General features: G+C 41.4%; 1 protein-coding gene across 2 annotated transcripts in view; it reads right to left on the reverse strand.

The window, feature by feature from the left end:
• Window positions 1–19,724, reverse strand: part of exd3 (exonuclease 3'-5' domain containing 3) — a 69,696-nt gene that overhangs the window by 32,089 nt on the left and 17,883 nt on the right. For both annotated transcript variants that reach the window (XM_074689718.1, XM_074689717.1), the window contains exons 15-19: window positions 19,086–19,272; window positions 18,765–18,922; window positions 17,399–17,617; window positions 17,180–17,233; window positions 16,966–17,097 (exon numbers count right to left, since the gene is read on the reverse strand). In XM_074689718.1, the coding sequence (XP_074545819.1) occupies window positions 16,966–17,097; window positions 17,180–17,233; window positions 17,399–17,617; window positions 18,765–18,922; window positions 19,086–19,272 (750 nt within the window). The remainder of the gene's footprint in view (window positions 1–16,965; window positions 17,098–17,179; window positions 17,234–17,398; window positions 17,618–18,764; window positions 18,923–19,085; window positions 19,273–19,724) is intronic.

A 19,724-nucleotide genomic window follows, 5' to 3' on the forward strand; every position in this document is an offset into this window, starting at 1 on the left:
GGATCCTTCCGTGGATGGCTTCGTACCGAACTGTGCGGCAGGATCTGAACAGACGCCGGTAACCTGGTTTTCACTTGTCTGTTTTGGGCTACCTTTTTTCTTCCTTGAGGATTTATCTTTCGTTTCTTGTGGATCAATGTTGTTTTGTGTTACGGACTTAAGAGGACTGGAAAAAACAGGATCAAAGGACCGTTTAAAATAGTGTGAAGAAGGACAGCTTGTATTTTTTCGTTAGTTGGGAACTTTTTCATGATTTTGGTTTTATGAACATTGAGATTATTGTTTTATTTTGGTTGTGATTTATTTTGGAACGGGGAATACACACGGGCTGTGCAGAGGTTTAATTTATCACTTAAATTAAGTGATTAACATTGGGTCCGGCTCCTAGGTATTTTTCTTTAGGATTATAGAGCACACACACACACACACACACACACACACACACACACACACACACACACACACACACACACACACACACACACACACACACACACACACACACACACACACACACACACACACACACACACACACACACACACACACTGTGCAAATGGGCGCCCCTTACCACCACAGAATTTTACTATATTTCAAAACTGTAAAAGTTTGACGTCGTGGATAAATCAATATTATCTCCTCCGTAAATTGCTTCCTGCCTGTCAATCAGCTCGTGACTGATTAGATGGTGATTTTACATTATGTTCATGCTTTAAACTGAAGTTGAACAGCAGCAAGCAGCTGCCGCTGTGAAGAAGTCCGCTGTGCAGCTCCTTTAAATGACAAGCGCGATTTTACTTTGACTTCAGTCACGTGACAAGCGACCAAGGCGGCTAAAATATTTAGCCACCTTGGCCGCTGTCTGCTTTCTCTGGCGTGCTTGCTGCTTTTGCCTCTTTTGGTGTGAACGCACAGTTAGGCTGATGTAAGACTTTTATCCCTGATTTTAACCTGTGATCCAGTTATCTTTTTTTTTTTTTTAATTCTGTGTCTTTCTTTAAAAGAGAGACTTGGGAAAAGTGCCAAGAAACCCCAGTTATGACAAGACATAATGTGATCTCGCACTTTTCTCTACCTTTGAATGGCACAAAAGAAACTCCATTCAGGTTGAAAGAATAGTGCTTTGATCCAGTTATCTCTCTTAAAAGTCACAACCATCTGGTGAAAAGGGGACACAACATACAGCTTTCTGTTGTATAGGCTCTCTTCCTGTGTTACATGTCAGTCTCAACACCAAGACTTGCTGTGTGGGAGTTGCCTCAGCTACCAAAGTAGACCCATGTGCCACGGAGTTGTGATAATAACACCCCTAAACCTCTCAGCTATTCCTCACTGGCAGGTTCTTGCACGGCTGACAAGAGCTCTTTATCATACCGGCAGCGTGCAGTGTGAGCGGAGCACACTGGGATGGTTTGCTGTGCTGCACTGAGTGTCAAGTGTGGGAGAATGATGTACAACTCACTAAGCTCCCAAGACCCAAGATCACATTTCACTATCGCAAGGGAAACCATTATACCATGACCACAAACACAAAGACAGTCATTCCAGCAGTATCTGGGTGTCTCAAAACACGATTACTGCAGCTCGTTCTCACAACATTGATCTAAAGTTACATATTTGATTTCCACTCCATTGGTGGAGGCAAACTGTCACCAGACAAAGCTGATACATGGTTTCACAGATGCAAAGGAAACACATCGAGTGCAACTGAGAGCAAAGATTTGAAAATTCTAATCAACAAATCTTTGACCTACTTTTGCATTCGGTTTCATAAAATCAAGGTTTCAGAGTGTCTCAATGAGAGCATGATAGAACATCTTGTAAAGGAGCACAGTGTATAGCTTTTGAATGACTGAATCTGTTTTCTGTGTGTCTGTTTTGCCATTAGCTGACCCCGGCCTTGTTATTACCCTGCAAAGAATTCTGCCTCCCTTAGGAGACTATTTAGACTCAGAGGGCAATCACTCCCAGCAGCACGGTCTGGCTGTGCAGCTACTGAAAAACATGAGAAACTTCCTCCGTCTGTGAGCGTGTTTCAGAGGACAGCATCAGCAAGAGGTTCCCTCAGCGTGCGGCGGCGGGGGAAAGTAGACCCCTTTCGAGTGCCTCTCGGCTACCCCCACCTCCCCCATGAGCCAATAACACAGTCAGACAGAAAGACACACACATTAACTCTCCCTCTTTTTCTCTCTGTCTGTCTGTCCGTCTGTCTCACACACACATTAACACACTTACGCACACACGCTCGCTCAGACACACAGTGTGGTTTCTCCTCTGGAGGGGAACATAAACAGGGCTGTCTGTCTGCGAGCGGAGAGCTAGTTCTCATTACATCACCACCCAGCAGGAATGCTATGCTCTGCCCCGTCAAAATCCCTCCACCGGCCAGAGACTTGCACACACACACACACAAATACACAAAAACACATGTTGAATGATTTATGCACGTCCACATTTTCACAGCAAACACACCACGTACACAGCACGCACTCAAATGGTATGCTGAGCGATTTTCTTCTTCTTCTTTTTTTTTTTTTATTTCTCACTGTTTACAGACTTCATTTTCCTCTGCTTCCCCCATAATCTCAAATCCTCTCATACCCGTGTTGAACGACGTGGTCTCAGTGTCAGAACCAGACACAGACTCCAGAAACAGAAGCGAGTGAGTGTGTGATCAAAACAAAAAGAAATCTCAAGCCTGAAAATGAGGAATAACACCATATCATGTGTGAGAAACTTTGTGTGTGTGTGTGTACAGTGTGTGTGTGGGTGTGGGGGACATGGGAAATTACGCACTACTTCATTGTATGGTGTTTGGAGGAAAAGCCCTATTGAAGCTCTCCCTCCTTCCTTCTCACCTCTCTTCCTCCCTCCCGAACTCTCCTCCTGTATCCATCACTCCATCGCTTCCTGCCTCATCCCTCTCTTCCTGGACATCTCCCTTCATCTCCCCTCACTATCTTCCCTCTCTCCGTTTCACCTTTTGGCCCCCCCTCCATCCGTCTCAACCTGTCACTGTAATGTTTTCACGCAATTTCTCTCCCTGCTCTCCTCCCTCCTCTGTGTTTCTCTCAGGCTTTCGGAGGGGAAAGCAGGGGCAGGAAGCAGCTTGACTCTCAGACAATGGAACACATCAAAAAGCAGCACCAGCCTCACCAGCTTCACACACTCACACACACATACACAAACACACGTATATACCCACACACACACACACACACACACACACACACACACACACAAACAGAGCAAGACAAACAGGACATTCCAGCTGCCGGCTGCACCGGATTCCTCGCCTTGGCTAATCTGAAACGGAGGAGAGTGAGACTGGGAGTGGAGCGGAGCAGGGAGGCAGGGTGAGAACAGTGGGTGAGGGAGCGGACAGGGGAGATGGAGAGGGTGAGACAGAGGAAGAGAAAGAGAGGGCCAAGCAGAGGGTGAGAAGAAGAAACAGATACAGTGATTGAGAGAGGGACAGAGCTGCTGGGGAGCAGAGAGGGGAAACAGAAAGCAGGAGGAGATGAAGCAAGACTAAAAGAGGATCTGTGAGCTGTATGTCTAACCACAGAAAGCTCATATGTGCACACTTTTATTTCCTCATGTTGACGTGTAGTTTGCTCAGCCTTACATAAAGACTTTTTTTTAACAACACAGGTGCTTTATTAAAGTTCTTGTGAGGATTTTTTGACTGGTAATGAAAGAGACCAACAGGCTAATCAAACCAGATTGGTCTCCGCTCAATCTGATAGGTTCTAATTATGATCAATTTGTAAACTCACACTACGCTCTGTTGCATTCTGGCTGTGTCTCAGCTCCTCTCTGTTGGGTCAGAGTCCTCCAGAGCAGATACTCAAACCTGCTATTAATGCAGAGAAACAAACCACTAATTCTCCCTTTGGTGTTGACGCCAAGCGGTAACCACCAGACTGAAAACATGAGACAATGCTGAAGCGCTAAAATCTGCTGTTTCTGGAGTGTCCACTTGAGGCTGACTCTGGAAGTACAGTCACATACGCACCAAGCCAAAAGAAGCTGTTATTACAGAAGAAATTAACCTTTTTTCAAAAAACCTCCCCTGTCTGAGTCACTAATTTCACTATCAGCACACAGACAGATCCCAAGTTTGCCCAATCAGCGGCACAGTTCAGCTCATATGACTGGTGGGCACCTTATAGCTATTAGTTTAAGGACTCAAAGCTTGTCCCACTTCTAATACAGTCTATAGTTGGCCCCAGATTGTATTTACCTTTACAACATACTTAAAAGTAAAGGTGACCGGGCCTTCATGGTGGCTGCTCCTCAGCTCTGGAACAGTCTGCCTGAGCATATACGCTCCGCCAGCTCAGTTGAGGTTTTTAAATCACTTTTTAAGACTCACCTTCTTTTTTTTTTCTTTTTTTTCGTTTTATGTGTTGTAATTTATTTTAATGGATACCGACTTTTGCTTATGTTTTAGATATTTTAAGCCCTATGTGTTGCTTGTGTTTGTACAGCACTTTGGTCAACTTTGGTTGTTTTAAATGTGCTCTATAAATAAAGTTTGAGTTGAGTTGAGTTACAACATCAATAACAAACCAATATAATAAGCAGAACCAGGTCACGAGTCAACAGCCAAGATTATTTTCAAGACTGATAATTGAAACTTGAAATGGAAATTGAAACTTCAGAGCACAAAGATATGGATTGACAAATCATGTCTAAATATCTCTAATAATTTGCACTGCAGACTTTTCTCAAAATTTGTTCTTACCTATTTCAAAGTGTGTGTGGTGTATGGTTGGCTTAGCACACAGGGGAAGAAGGTGGTGAGGAGTGGGAGAAAAAAAATCGCTGTATCATACGTTGGGGATTTTTTGTTTAATGATAATAAATCATGAAATTTTGTTCAAAAATATTTTTTTTCAAATTTAAGTCTTTTATTTTAATTTTTCTTAATAAGCTGGGTTGGAAAAAATTTGAGATATGAGTAGGGATGGGTACCGAATTGAGTACTTTTACAGGTACCGACCAAATTCTGTCAAAAGTACCGGGTATCGATTCATGTAAAATCAAAAGGTACCATGTTTAGGTACCTAAATGCGTCCTTGTGACTGTGAGGGACAGGAAGAGTAGGTGATTTTCCATGCTGGACATGAACACAGCTTTGCAAGGTTATATATTGAAGAATAAATATGTTGAATTGAAAAAAAAGAGATTTTATTACTGAAAAACATTACTGATTTTTTACCACATAAACACAAATAAGTACCAAAAATTGGTACCATTGAGTACTGATACCGATTTCCAGGTACCGAGCATTGGTACTGTATCGTTTCAATTGTGAAAGGTACCCATCCCTAGATGTGAGATCCCCTAAATAAATCCTAAAAACTGAGTGACATGTGATGTGCATTTTTTTGAGAAAATATGGCTCCAGATATAGTCTGTAGACATCATCATCATCATCATCATCATCATCATCATTTGACTATTTTACCTGGTCTGGTTTTGAAAAAGCAAACTAGAAATAAAAAAATCTGAAATATTGAAGAATTGCATTTTGAATTGGTACCCCAAAAATCATAAAAGAATCAAATCAGGAGAGAAGTGTATTGTGCCAGCCCTAGCGATCAGCAAAGTTGGAGCGTGAGGGACTGAACGGAGCTGTGTGTACACACACATCTGAGTGTGTGTATATTTGTGGCACTTCTGCTCTGAGTTTACGAGCTGTGCATCGTGCACTTCTGCAAACCCATAACGCAATGTATAATCACACGCTGGGACAATGTTACACTTTCTTCAGGGCGCAGTGTTTAAGTACAGAATAATACTCTGTGTGGAATTATAGTGTGTACGAAGCTTTGGTCTCTGGTGTTGATGACTGCATGATTGACAGCTTCTTGTTATATAAATCTCCATTTTAGTGTAATGTTAGGTACTTTAATAACACCTGAGTTAGCTTTGCTCACATAAAACATAAACTATGGAGGGAAAGCCGAGGGCAGCAGGGAACGAGCCTCTCTGCTGATTATTACCCTTGGAAGGCTTCTCAGATCTATAATTAAATGTCCTTAAAAACAACCTATGCACACATTCATCCTCCCCTCTGGGTGCTGACAGAAACCTCAGTGCTGTCTTCAATTTCGCACACAAGCATGCAGACACACACATGCACGCACACACACACAAACCACAGATGCATATCATGCATGCACCCGCACAGACAGGTGTCATTGCGTTGCTATGTTATCCTGGGGCCAACTCGACTGTGGGAAAAAAGAACAGGCATGATTTCTTTAAGACTGGATGCTTGCTGAGTGATGGCTCATCTTCCTTATCTTACCGTGTGTGTGTGTGTGTGTGTGTGTGTTTGTGTGTTTGTGTGTGTGTGTGTGTGTGTGTGTGTGTGTGTGTGTGTGTGTGTGTGTGTGTGTGTGTGTGTGTGTGTAGGTGTTATATTGTGTCTGCTCACACAGCCGTGGGAATCAAGTTCAACATGAGCCAAGACACTTAAGGCACATCTGACTGTGGGACTTTCACGCCTTCTTGAAAATAAAATATGTAATAAAAATTATGTGTTAATATTATATGAGGACTGCTCCATGGTTAAAACAGAGAAGAGCTCGGGGCGGTGCGGTCATATTTCTTGCTCCCAGACACAGAAATGTCTGAGTGTTTCAAATCCAGTTGGAAACACATTTGAAAGTCTTGGTTTTAAAGACTGAGTTAAAAAGACTTGATAAGCAAAAGACATATTTTATTTTCTTCTTGATTAAGAACCGCTCAGACAGGGTCAAGTTTACCATACAGTTTAGCTCATTTTAAGTTTGCCGAACTAAACACTAATGTCACTGTGAGCAATATCTATTTTTTCAGTGCTTTACTTTGCCATCACAAGACAACTTAATTTTTTTGTGCAGAAGTGCTAAAAACTGCTGTTCTACAGGAGTGTACTTGCAGCTGGTTGCAGAAACACCAGAAAATGCATACACCCATTTGAATGAGCTGATTTTACACTAAAAGTCATCATATTTACAGCCTGGTTGAAAAAAAAACAGTTTGGTCTGATCCTTGTTTGAAGTTGCTTATGTAAGGGCATGGCTGATTAAACTGGTAGGCCAGCACACAGTTGCTGTCTACAAAGAGGCCAAAGGCCTGTCATCCAACAACGATAGGCTCCAAAACTCTGTATTAGTCACAGATGAGTGATGTCACAGAGACTATATCTATATTTTATACAGTCAAAACAGTATGCCTGCTCTGCATTCAACACAAATTGGTTTTCCAAAATACATAAAAGCCTTCAGATACATGCCTGGTCAATATTTCCTCAAACTGCAACACACACACCAAGAAGAAAGCAGAACACTTCGTAACAAAGACGCCGAAAAATAAATTTCACTATCATAGATATCCCTGTGCAACATCAAAGACCAGAAGACATACACAGAAACTAGACTTGTACAGTTTTAAGATACTCTGAAACAACTATTCTCTTTGACTTGACCCACACTGGTAGATCTAAAATCTGTCCAAGACGCAAGTCAAATTTGTTCCACTTAAACAAATGTATATATGTAAAAATTCATTATTGTTTATTTTGGAGGCTAAAAAAAATGACATTAAGGACATTTTTACTACTGCCAAATGCCAAAACGGGTCCAATTTGACACTAAAAGTATGGCAGGGTTAATGTTTTCGCTAGGCCTGTCACATTTTTTCCATTTTTTCATTGATGTAATTATGATAAATGGGATAATAAAGTGAGTACACCATATCAAAAGCAAGAAACTTTAAATTCTTAAGAGTATTTAACTGTAATTAAAAGGTCAGGATCTTTTAAATAAAATAAAATATACAAAAAATATAATAAACTTAACAAACAAGAAAGAGAAAAAAAATACAATGAAAATGAAATGGACTCTCTTTTAGAAAAAAAAACCTGTCAATGAAAATAATGAATACTAATCAAAAACAATAACACATAGACCCTGTCTCTAAAGAAAAAACAAAACTCCAAAAAAAAGCAACAATAAAGACTATAGCCTAAATAAAAGGGAGTTTATACAGTTCCTGAATTGTTTGTAACATGTACTTTTTCCCAGTCAATCTGTACTGTCTGTCAAACATTTTTAACATTTCTGGCTTTCAACCGTATTGAAGGGCTGCATTTCTTTGGCAATGTAGCTGTCTTTGAGCGCCCACCATTTGGTGCTTTTATTTCTTTTTACTTTGCCGACCAAAAGTCTCAGTAAGAGTGGATTGTCAAAGAACAAGGCTCCGCTGCTCCTCCCCTTCTTCTTCTTCGTCGCCACTATTTTAAAACAAATGTGACATATCAGCTCGTTCATGAGCTCACACTTTGTTCATTCCGATAAAAAAAAAACAAAATATTCCCACACTGGGGCTGTGGCAGGCGGCTTAAGAACCGTATCTTTCGTGCCATCACTCATATTAGCGTGTGATTCCTCCTTACCCCTCAGGACGCTCTCTTCACCTCTATCCGTGTGTATGTGCGAGCAGCCCCGTCTTCACCCCAAAGATCGCATTTTTGACAGATGCTCACTCCGCTGTAAATCCGTTAAATCCGCTATAGAACCTATGCACCCCGATGTTAGGAAAGATAGACGTAGTGAGCCATCTTCTCATTCAGCCTCTTTGGTGGAAAGAGAGGAGGAAAACAAACATGCATGCACGTGTCAGTTTATCGAGGCTGGCAAACATTATCGGGACAGGCCTAGTTTTCGCTGATGAATGTGACAGAATGATTAATAATTCATTTATTGACAAAATGAGAGTATCTTCAGGTATTATACATACTACCAGTGTACACTAAACATTGATTTTGTAACAGAAAATTAATGTTTTACCACACAGTGGGAAAAAAAGGTAAATCCAATTCATTTTAAGACTTTTGGAATAACTGTGGATCACTGTTTCCATATCACTGCTTTGTTCAGATTTCCAGTGTGTTCCAGTAGAGTTCACAGGAAAAATGATCATTTCTGATGAAACAATCAATGATTAAACTTCTTCTCCCAGCTGAGAGGGCGGTAAACCCTGTGCAACAAAGTGAAAGCTAAATATTTGTGGTCATGTGTCACTTGCTTGTTCATTCATAAACTCGTGTTACATGCAACACTTCAATCACAATAGTCTTTCCTGATTTACCTCCTCTGCAGACGGACACAGAGAGCAACACAGCGACAGCGCGTCGCCCTCCAAGACACGGACCAGACAAAGGACACAGCACGAACACAACCCATCAGTCATTATTAACTGTTTTCACGTGTGCGCCAGAGAGAATGTGAGAGAAACCTGCTTCACACTCTCTCCTCATGTGGGTATTCACTTTTAGCACTTTCTCAAGTGTGTATGTGTGTGTGTGTGTGTGTGTGTGTGTGTGTGTGTGTGTGTGTGTGTGTGTGCGTAACAGGAGACATGCAGCCCTCGCCACACACAGTGGGAAATATTTGGGATGGTTTCCCTCGGAATGTCTTGGCCTGCCTATGGAATGCCCAACCACCTCTCCCCTCCCTATTGCCCCCCTCTCCTCTCTCTGTTGCTCCCTTTTCGTCTCAGCAGAGGGGAGGGGAGGGGAGGGGAGAGTGGGAAAAACGGCGGGACACACAAATTTGACCTCAGTTTTTGTCACAATGCGGGGTGGCCCATGTACAGAGACAGAAACTGGATGTAGAAAAAGTAAAGCTGAAACAATCTCCCTCATAAACTTATTTGGAACAAGCTTGCAAAGTGCTCTGTGTATTTACATTTTACGCCTTGTGTGTAACAAAAGTGATACTGCACATATCTGTGGCTGTAAAGAAGCTGTTTGTATTTCAAAATGCTAACCGGCTCTATTTCACACACTGATACAACACAGACACATGTAAGCACACACAGCCAGTGAAGGGTAACTCTAAACTTGTCTCAACTTCTCACATTCCTCCTGTTTCTCAGCCCGCGGCTCTCTTTGTAGATCAAAGCACAGACAACAAGTCTTTCTATCGCCTCGCCCTCCACCAGCTCTCCTCTCCTCCTTCAATGCCACCTTTTCTTAGACACTCTCTCTTCCTCACTCAACAAACACTTATCTGGTTTGTGCAAAAGCTCATTATTTCTAGACATTCTCACACAATCTGCTTTGACTGTTGTTTTCCTTTTCCTTCTTAACTTTGAATCACTTGCTTCTTCTCATTCTGTCATCTCCTTCACATCCTGCCATCACCTCTGATCTTTCCTTTCCCTCTCTCCTACGTCCTTCTTTCACAGTCTGATGGTTGCCGTTGCTCTTGTTTTCACTTCCCCTGTAGTCTGGTGCGTGGGAACCAGCATTTCTGCTGTCTACAACTGAGTCTTAGAGTGTGTGTGCTTCAAACTACTGTGTGTGTGTGTGTGTGTGTTAATGTTGTCGTCATTGAGTGTAGGTTTAAGTTTGTACATCTCTACTGTATGAGTGTGTGTGTATGTGTGGTTTGTTTTGCATATGTCAACATATCTGCTATCTGAATGTGTCTATTAAAGGCCAGTATGGCCCAGCAGAAGTGTGTGTGCGTGCATGGGAATCTATACTTGTGCAATAGGTCTTGGTATAAAGGCTATAAATTCAGCTGAATACGGTATTCAAAATGGATTGGACAAACAGATTGAAAGTTTGACACAAGTCAACATCTGGATGGCATTTTTGTGAATAAGTTTTCAGGATGCATATTTATTTAGACTTTTTTTTATTATACAAAGTAAGCTTATAAACTATTAAAAGAATCACGAGGTTTCAACATAAATAGCTTCAAAAGCCACGTATACATGGACCCAAATATTCCGCTTGCATTTGGTTTATTTGCTCAAACAGAAAGAATTTAACCTTTGTATACACCTCATTCTGAAAGGAAAGTGCCAATCCAAACGGACATTTAATCTGTTTCACAGGGGTGGAATATTCCTTTCCCCAAACTGATTGAGGTATCATGTGTCCACTCAGACGGAAAGTTGTCAGGGTTTGTTAGCCCATGCTCAGATACGATGTAAGACGCAACTACAGACGTTCCTCAACTTTAAAAATGGCGGCGAGCCGTCAGCACTGGACTGCTGCGGAAAGTTTGCATGTAGACCAGAGATTGGAATATTCCTTTCCATGTTTACTAGTGTTTTCGGAAAAGTCATTTGGAAAGATTCCATTCAGAAAGACAAAAAACTCCTCATGTAACCATGGCTATTGACAGATGATCATCTTGTGGGCTACAGTTTTATAAAAAACTTGCCCCTCAAAGAAAGGAGACAGCTCTCCAGAAAGTACTGCGCATGCAAAGGGTAAACAAAGTCTTTGTCAGTTCAGAGGTCATTACAGCCACACAGCGCTGTCTGAAGTGACACAGACTGCAGCAGAGGACTAACTTGGAGCAGACCATGATGGAATATTGGTGAAAACGAGTTTTTGGACGATTAATGCAGTTTTAGGAGCGGCGCTGTCTATGCCCCGATGGATCCCATTATACGGACGTCCACTGCACGATTTTGGATCTAAATATCTCCCGAAGCACTGCTTGGATCAGGAAAGCCTTCTGGGTGAGTATTTTGTTCTACTTCACGCTATAAACATTGTAAAAGCTGTATAAACCGAACTTATCCTTTAAAAGGGGCATTTACAGTGGGAGGGAGTGCAGTGTTGTCAGTGGGGTACAGATTTATATAAGGCAACCAATTTTACTGTGACGGTTCCATCAGCCCTGACCCGGAAGAGATAGCGAGTAGTTGCTCGAATGGCCACCGTTCAATTTACTGGTGGTAATAAAAAGAACTCCGCTTAAGTAGTTGCTCTATTTGCAGTTATTGTAAAAGTAACGATCGTGGCGTTTCATTTGTAACTCTAGTTTAACTACTAATCAAGGAGGAGTAGTGCCGTTACACTACTCGTTCCTATCAAAAGTAATTTAATTACTTGTAACGTTCGTTACTTGTAGTTATATACCCAACTCTGGTGCAGACTAATGCTTGGACAGCAGCATAGCACTTTTTTTACTTGAACAAACTGCGTTTAATTTTAACACTTTTACTCAATTAACTTTCTATCATTTTATTTCATTTAATGCTCGTTTTCTTTATGACATGTATTTGCTATTGATATAACTATTTAGGTTTTTTAAACACTTAATCTTATTTATATACTTGGCTTTTACTGGACCCTGATGTAAATAATTCCTGTTTGTTTATTCCACAGAACAGAGCTTAAAACACAAGTTACAAGGATTCTTCCACCTTTAGAGTTAATACTACAACAACAAACATATGGGATGTGTGTGTGATAACATTGTTCACTACTGCGACATTGACACAACGAGTGCACACTAGCCAGCTCAATTTTTGTCCCTCTATGTTCTTTGTGTTTCACACAACATCTGTGTTTGCAAATTGTAAACTGAATAAATCATGAATCCAACATATGTTTGTTATACCTAGGCCTGATTCCAGAAGGTGAAACGTGAATACAGGAAGTGAGAAAAGAGACTGGTTAAAGCTGCTCAGGGGAGCTTAGGGTGTGTGGTAATTTTGATGGAAAGCTGTACAGTGCATTTATCACTGTGCTGATCTTGTCATGTACATGCTGATGAAACATTTTCAGACAAAAACTCTCACCCGGCTCTCTTTTGACATTCAAATGCGTTTTTTTGCAGCATTTTTTGCTGTAAGAAGAAAGACAGGCTGTTTCTTCAGTCTGCTGCCAGTCATCTGCTCTAAAACTAACCCCTTGCAGCTGTTTCAGGCAAAAACTTAGAATAAAGACATACTTTTTGAAGCATCAGTAAAATTATTTCACAACCATTTGAGAATCCTGTCCTCATTCATCATGATGAACCCAGATGTTGTGATAGTTTATGGCGAATGCTCTTATCATGGTGATGAAACGGTTGTTTGTTGTGCAGCCCAAATATTTGTATTTTCACATTCTCACATAAAAGATGACTGTACTCTAGAGTACAACTTTCACAAATAAGACATAAGCCATCGAAAGTTTTGAAACCTCAAAAACTGCAGTGTTTTTTTCTCCATGTTATTCAGTGTTAGCAAATCTACTGTATAAGGAAACTCCTCTACACCTCTTTCTCTCCATGCTGGACTCACATTCCTCTGCTCCTAGAATCTCTGTTAGGTCTATTGATACTTTGAAATGAACAGTAACCCTTTCCCTGCTCAGTCTTTACACACAAGTACACAAGTTTATGGTTAATCCCCTTTTTCTCTGTCTCTGTGTTCTTTTACTTCTCCTGTCTCTACTTTACTTCCTCATGACATTCATCAGTGCATGAAGGAGAAGCGCAGACACAAAGGGGGGGGAGAAACTAACCCATCCATTGCTAATCAGAGAGCTTTACAATCAGATAACAAAGGGGTTAACTTCGCATGGGTGGGCCATGGAGCAGCCCCCAGGGTGAAACTCTCCCTGTAAGAAACACAAAATTGTGGCAACCTCTGTTTGCTATTTGAAAACGACTGTCCCGGTGGAATACTTCACTATTTGAGGATGGGCCTGAAAACATTTCATTTTTGTCTTAAAAATAATATTTGAAACAGCAGATTTAAGTGTTGAAAGGTTAGTAATAGAAAGAAAAAATGGCCACCTCCTATTTCAATGTATCTTTTGTAACAGATTTCAAATCAAAGGGAATACAGGTGGAAGCTGTAAATTGACAAAGTTTTTTCAGGTTTGATCTCTGCCTTGATGGATGCTGTCAGACGAATGGGTGTTAAAAGAGGTGTTTAAGTCCTACTGAGCCTTCCTTTAGCTATAAAATACACATGAAAGCCATTTTACCTCCAAGTGTGAATGAGCAGTAAATAAGACCGCTAGATGACCATTTGGCTCCTGACTGTGTGTGGGTGTGTGTGTGTGTCTGTCTGTTTCTGTCATCTTCCTAACTTTAGGAGCATCAAGGTGGTCCTGGATTTTTACGCTGTCACTCTAAGACAAATGCACCCAGTTGATCATCTGGACACATTTGGGACCCCCCGCCAGGAACAGGCGAGAACACCCAAGTTAGGAACAGGTCCTGCAAAAACACTCCGAGCAGTCACAACAGACAAACAAACATCGTAGACCACAAGTTCCCCTTAAAGAGCCACCCAAGAAGATACCTGCAGGGTCAGGTGCTGGGTATGTGACAGTGAGTCTCAGCAACAAGCATCAGACCGAGACTTGATAAGAAATCTGATGTCGTTCTTACATCGACTGGGTCGTACTGCAACTGCTACTGGGTCTGCAGTTGCAACTGGGTCGTACTGCAGCGATGCAGTCATCACGCATTTCTACTCTGATTTTTCAGCACCATGTCACACAGCAGGAGCTTCAGACAGTCTGACGCACACAGCACTGCTTCATCCTGCCTGCTTGTCTGACCCTGACTTGCTTCAGTAATGCCTGTTCCTAGCAAGCTGCAACCTACGGCTGCGAGAAATGGAAACCGATGTGGAAGTGCTAAAAATGGAGCAACTGATTAAGGATGGCTGCTGAAGCATTGAAAACCATATGCACACACAAAGAGGCAGGGGATTTATCAAAAACTCAATATACTGTCAGTCGTTGCTAGGGATGGGTACCAAATGATAAGATAAGATAAAAATACTTTATTCATCCCCCAAGAGAAATTCATGTAGTTTGGGCTCATCTTCCAAATGTTAAAGAATTAAAGACTAAGAAAGATTAATCGCATCCTTGTGACCGTGAGGGACTGGAAGAGTAGGGGATTTTCCATGCTGGACATGAACAGCTTATATATTAAGAATAGATATGTTAAATTGAAAAAAATGAGATTTCATTATTAAACCAATGGATATTTTTTTACCACATAAACACAAAAAAGTACTGAAAATTGGTACCATTAAGTACAGATACCGATTGTACTGAGCATTGTTTCAAATGTTAAAGGTACCCAGTTCCTTAGTCGTTGCGCATTAGATGTATGAAATCTCAGAAACCATCAAGTACAAATTGTCATGTAGATGTTCTGAAAATTAATATGTAAGTCTGAGTGAATTATTCCACTGGAACTGAAAATATGTAACTACACTAGGGCTGCACGATTATCGCAATTGCAATTGCAATGTGAGCACATGCAATTCCGATTTTTCTCCATGATAACCAAGCAAGTCTGTAGACTCATCATGACACAACTTTTTTTATTAAATCGCAAGCACAATGGCAATCGCAATATTGTCCACCTAATCGCAAATCGCACCTTTTTCCCAAATCGTGCAGCACTAAACTACACATAGTTTGCTTTGAAATAAGAAATTCGCTTAACTTAGCTTGATTGAGATTTTCGCCTTTTTGCATGATTTAAAAATCCAACTAAAGTGTCTGCTTAAACCATTAAACTGGTGTCATTTTATGCATCAAACGGTTGAATTTAATTTTCATATGGCGATTTACAGGACAAATCAGAATATCAAGATGTATATCGTGCATCGCGACATAGCCCAAAAAAAAGTTGAAATATTGGTTTTAGGTCATATCGTGCAGCCTTATACACCAAGTCTTAGAAGCTGATTTTTACAGAAAAAAAAAGACTTTTACAGACCGTTTCAAAAATGACTTGAGTCGGAAAAGCTTAGTCCTCTAATGGCTCTAGTTCGCACAGCCCGAGATAGAGCTGACTTAACTGGCAGACGAGCAACCTGTAGCTGTTAGTAAAGGGGGGCTCAAAGCCCACCTCTTTACCTCACACTACCAAAGTTAAGTTGAGTTCAGCATTGGCACATCATGGCCATAGACTCCAAAAGTCAGCTTTAGGACAAGATGGGCCAATGTCACTGGGGGACTACATCCATGTATACAAGAGGTTATGGCTCTGATCTATGTAAGAGGTTAAAAGAGCACATCTGACAACATCACAAGGACCCATTTTTTTTAAAGTAAAGAACTATCCAATAACCAAGATTGTAGGAAAAGTATCAATGCAATTTAAATTTCATTCGTGTCCTTGTACAGTTGCTGCATTACCCATAGTAATCCTGGTATCCTTCCAATACAGACTCAATAAGTTATTATGAAAGATATCAATGATGAAAGGTGGATCCATAGAACAGGTCTATTCACCTCAGTTCTATGCTCTTCTGTGTCTATGTCTTCTGACAAAGATAAACCTGAGGTTTCCAAAATATAAATCAAGTTGCATCCTTGTATGAAGGAACAGAAAATGTTCAATTAATTCTGGTAACAGATCAGATCAACATCTGTTTTGCCTGATACAAAAGCCCAGGTGTTTTCATTGGTATCAGGACTTTAAAAAGTTGGCTCACTGCTCAGTCAAGTTATCCCAAACTCCCTGTTTAGTCTCTCATGGTTAAAATGATTTTTTCCTTGTAGTAATTCATGTTTCAGTCTTGAAAACTGAACTCCCTCATTCCTCCCTCTCCCTGATAGTTTTGGCAGAGACTAAACAATGTAACTTAGACAATTCTCCCCTCAGCCACAACCTCCAGCTACTCCTTGGGTCTGTGAGACATTCCAGTGCCATATGAAATACGCAATCCCCTTCAGTGTCTCCTTATATCAAGTTTGTATACATTCACCTCTCGCACCAGCTTCTCAAACAGAGAGGTGACATTCCACGTCTAAAGGCCTTGTTTTTGCAGCTAGAGTTCACCATGTCAAGCCCCCACCACACCCCACGTCAAAATGTTCCCAGGAAAATAAAAAGAAGGTTTCCATTCCTGCTTATCATACTTTCATTTCTTCCCCTTTTCTCCGCATTTCACAAAACACCACAGACGCCACGAGCGTTGTTCTCATGATTCAGGAACTAGTTCTGCAGTGTTCATTCCACAGAACTGTCCCCTTGGCAGTCAATTACTTTCATTTCTCACTGATTAAGGAACTAAAGCTTCTCTTATTTCTCTCTTAGCTGCCCTTTTTATGTGCACATGATAAAATGTGACATTACTGAAGTCAGAATTTGTTTCAAGAACACAGCTTGATTGTTTGTGTTTTACCTGGCAGCGGCTGAAGATATCACTTGGTGTGGGTTGGACATTGAAGTGTCTGAGGACTTGGACAGCCTGGTCTTTGGCCTTTTCTGAACAGTCCAAGGCCAGACAGCGGCCCTCACCCACCTGGGACCGCAACTGTATGCAGCAACAAGAGAACGTGTATGAAACACACACAAACAAAATGTAAAGAAAATGGTTCATATGAGTTAGCACTTACACTGTGGAACGGTTGTCCACATGTGAGTATGACACGGCCTTCAGCTTGAGCTAGCTGCCATACAACAAACACAACAAGACAAACACATTAGAACGAAGACACACTCAAAATGTTCTTTTTTATTTATGTTAATCTGTAGATTTTGGGCTTTTGGATCAGATTTTAGTTTGTTGATTCTCTGTCAAAAAGAAAACGGTGTGTTTGTGAATCCAAACCAACCTTTGCTGCCTTTCTGTGATCATCACTGTTCTCCAACATCACCACATCCACCCCTAAACAGCGCAGGTACCTCCCAAGTCCCTGCAGCATGTTGTCACACACAACCCGCAACTCCTGGGGGTGCAGAGGAGGGGCGTCTTCCCGAGGCTTCTCGCCACACAAGGGGCCTTTTTCTGCTGCAGAGCAGGGGGAACCGACCCTTTGAGCTCCCTGACATTCCTAAATGGACAGAGACAATAATGTGATACTTAACCGATCCCCACAGGGGGATTTTCTTTTCACTTGCACACAGTGTAGGGGAGGTCAGAGCACAGGCTGGGCTTTACAATTGCACCCCTGGAGATGAGAGGAACTGTTGAAGTGTCTTGGTCAAAATCACTCCCTGCAGGTTGGGTGCATAATCCCCAGTTCTTCAGTTTGGGATTTTCTGCATTTTTTGAGCCACTTAGATGTTTGTAGGCTTTTACACAAAAGAGGTATTGTTAAATGTAATAGCATATCAATAATAATAAGAACAGAAAATGTGCTCACTGATCTGCTGACATAACTTTCAAAGGACATTTGATAAATTAAAGCCAAAAAATAAAACACTGTCTAATTTAATTTGCAGGAAAGTAGCTTTAATTAAAAAATAACTGTGCTACAGAGAGCTCCAGAAGATGTTTTTGATAAAGTTTGTAGCTTAAAGTACAAACATAGTTTGGAAAAGTGTTTAGAGTGAAAAAAAAACATGTCAAGTGTTAAAGAGGGGTAGTGTGCTCTTTTTAAGCTTTACACTCTCCTTCTTGTGTCCACATAGTTGCTGTAGATGATTTACAGCTAAAAATGAATCCCACTCTGTTGTTAAAGAACCACCTCTTTAAGACTCTGGCTGAAACCTTTAAGCCATGGTCTCTTTAAGACCCTCCACTCCACAGACCCCCTGTCCTCTGATTGGCCAGCTCTCTTTCAGCCTGTTGAGGGCGCAGCTTTGGGCAAACTTTGCTGTTTGAGGCCTGTCTCTCCAGAGATGTTGTGTACCAGTTAGGAGATCCTTATGTAATGACCTCATCATTTCATTAGTCTCATGAGCATCTCATTCTACTTTCCGAACAGACCGTTTTAAGCAGCTAACAGACAAATTCAGGGATTTCTACAACAAATGATTTCATAGTGGTTTTCAAATCTCCACACGTTTAATCTGGAAACCCAGTATTGATACTTTATATTCATGTTTAAACACAAGGGACAGCACAATACCCCCTCTTAAGATGGATTCTTGCTCCAAAACCACTTGACTCCCATCTTAACCTGTCTTCAGAGAATCAAAAATATCCATCTCAGAAATCAACTCAACAGTGTCTTGACATGACTTTTCTCCCCGTACCCCTTCATTCTGCTTGGCTTGTTCCTCTTTCTGCTTCTTTTCTTGGCTCTTCTCTGGTGGACATGAAACGATGCTGTGCAGGTCAGCTGGTAGCCCAAAGGACGCCGGGTCCTTTGAGAGGACAGAGTACACATCTAACAGGCAGCAGACGTCTGCCACTGAAACACGATCAGAAAAACAGAGGGAGGGTGGAGAAGAGGGGGTGAGTTATTTGGTTTGTAAAGGGGAAAAGTGAAGCAAACAGTCTGTGACGTCCTCTGGGGAGAACACCAGTGGTCATCTGTCTGTCTGTCTGTCTTTCTGTGCATGCATAAACCTTACCTGCATATCTAATTTGGCTGATGCGCAGAGGCCGTTTTTTCCAGTTGGACATCTGCTCCGTTTTGTCCAGAGGCTTTCCAAGAACTTGTTGCACCAGTTGACTGAGGCCTTTCTCTGCAGAGCCCTTCTCTCCTACCAACACCTCTTTTGGTCCATCTTGAGCCAACTTCACGTTACTACGCTGAATCTGTACAAGGCATTGATACGGTTCTGTCCCAAAACAGGCTATCATGGGTGCAATTATAATTTCTTATTCTAAAAAAAACAAAAATCTATGGCACTAAATACAATACACCTTTGAATTGTATTTCTCCCGGTGGCACACAGCCTTCTCTGAAAAGAAGCTTGATTGTGCTTTGTAACAAAGAGCCACATGAAAATCACAAAGAAGACAGAATGCTGCATGTCTTCCATCGTTGCTCTTTGTTCACTGTGTCGCAATTTTCTTCTTTGTTGGATTTATTAGTGGGGTACACTGCTGTTATTAGCATCCAGCTTACACGCCGCCTACCACGAGGGGGCACGGTTGGCTGAGGCTTAACCAAGCCAGCCTGTACCAAACTGTCTGGATCTAAACCGGACTGCTTGGTGGGGACAGGGCTTAAAGTGATACTCCAGGATGGAACAAGTTGGGTCCTA

Source organism: Halichoeres trimaculatus, unplaced genomic scaffold (genome assembly GCF_033239565.1).
Source record: "Halichoeres trimaculatus isolate MK-OKI-2021-1 unplaced genomic scaffold, fHalTri1.1 fHalTri1_scaffold_16, whole genome shotgun sequence".
In the NCBI taxonomy this organism is placed as follows: Eukaryota; Metazoa; Chordata; class Actinopteri; order Labriformes; family Labridae; genus Halichoeres; species Halichoeres trimaculatus.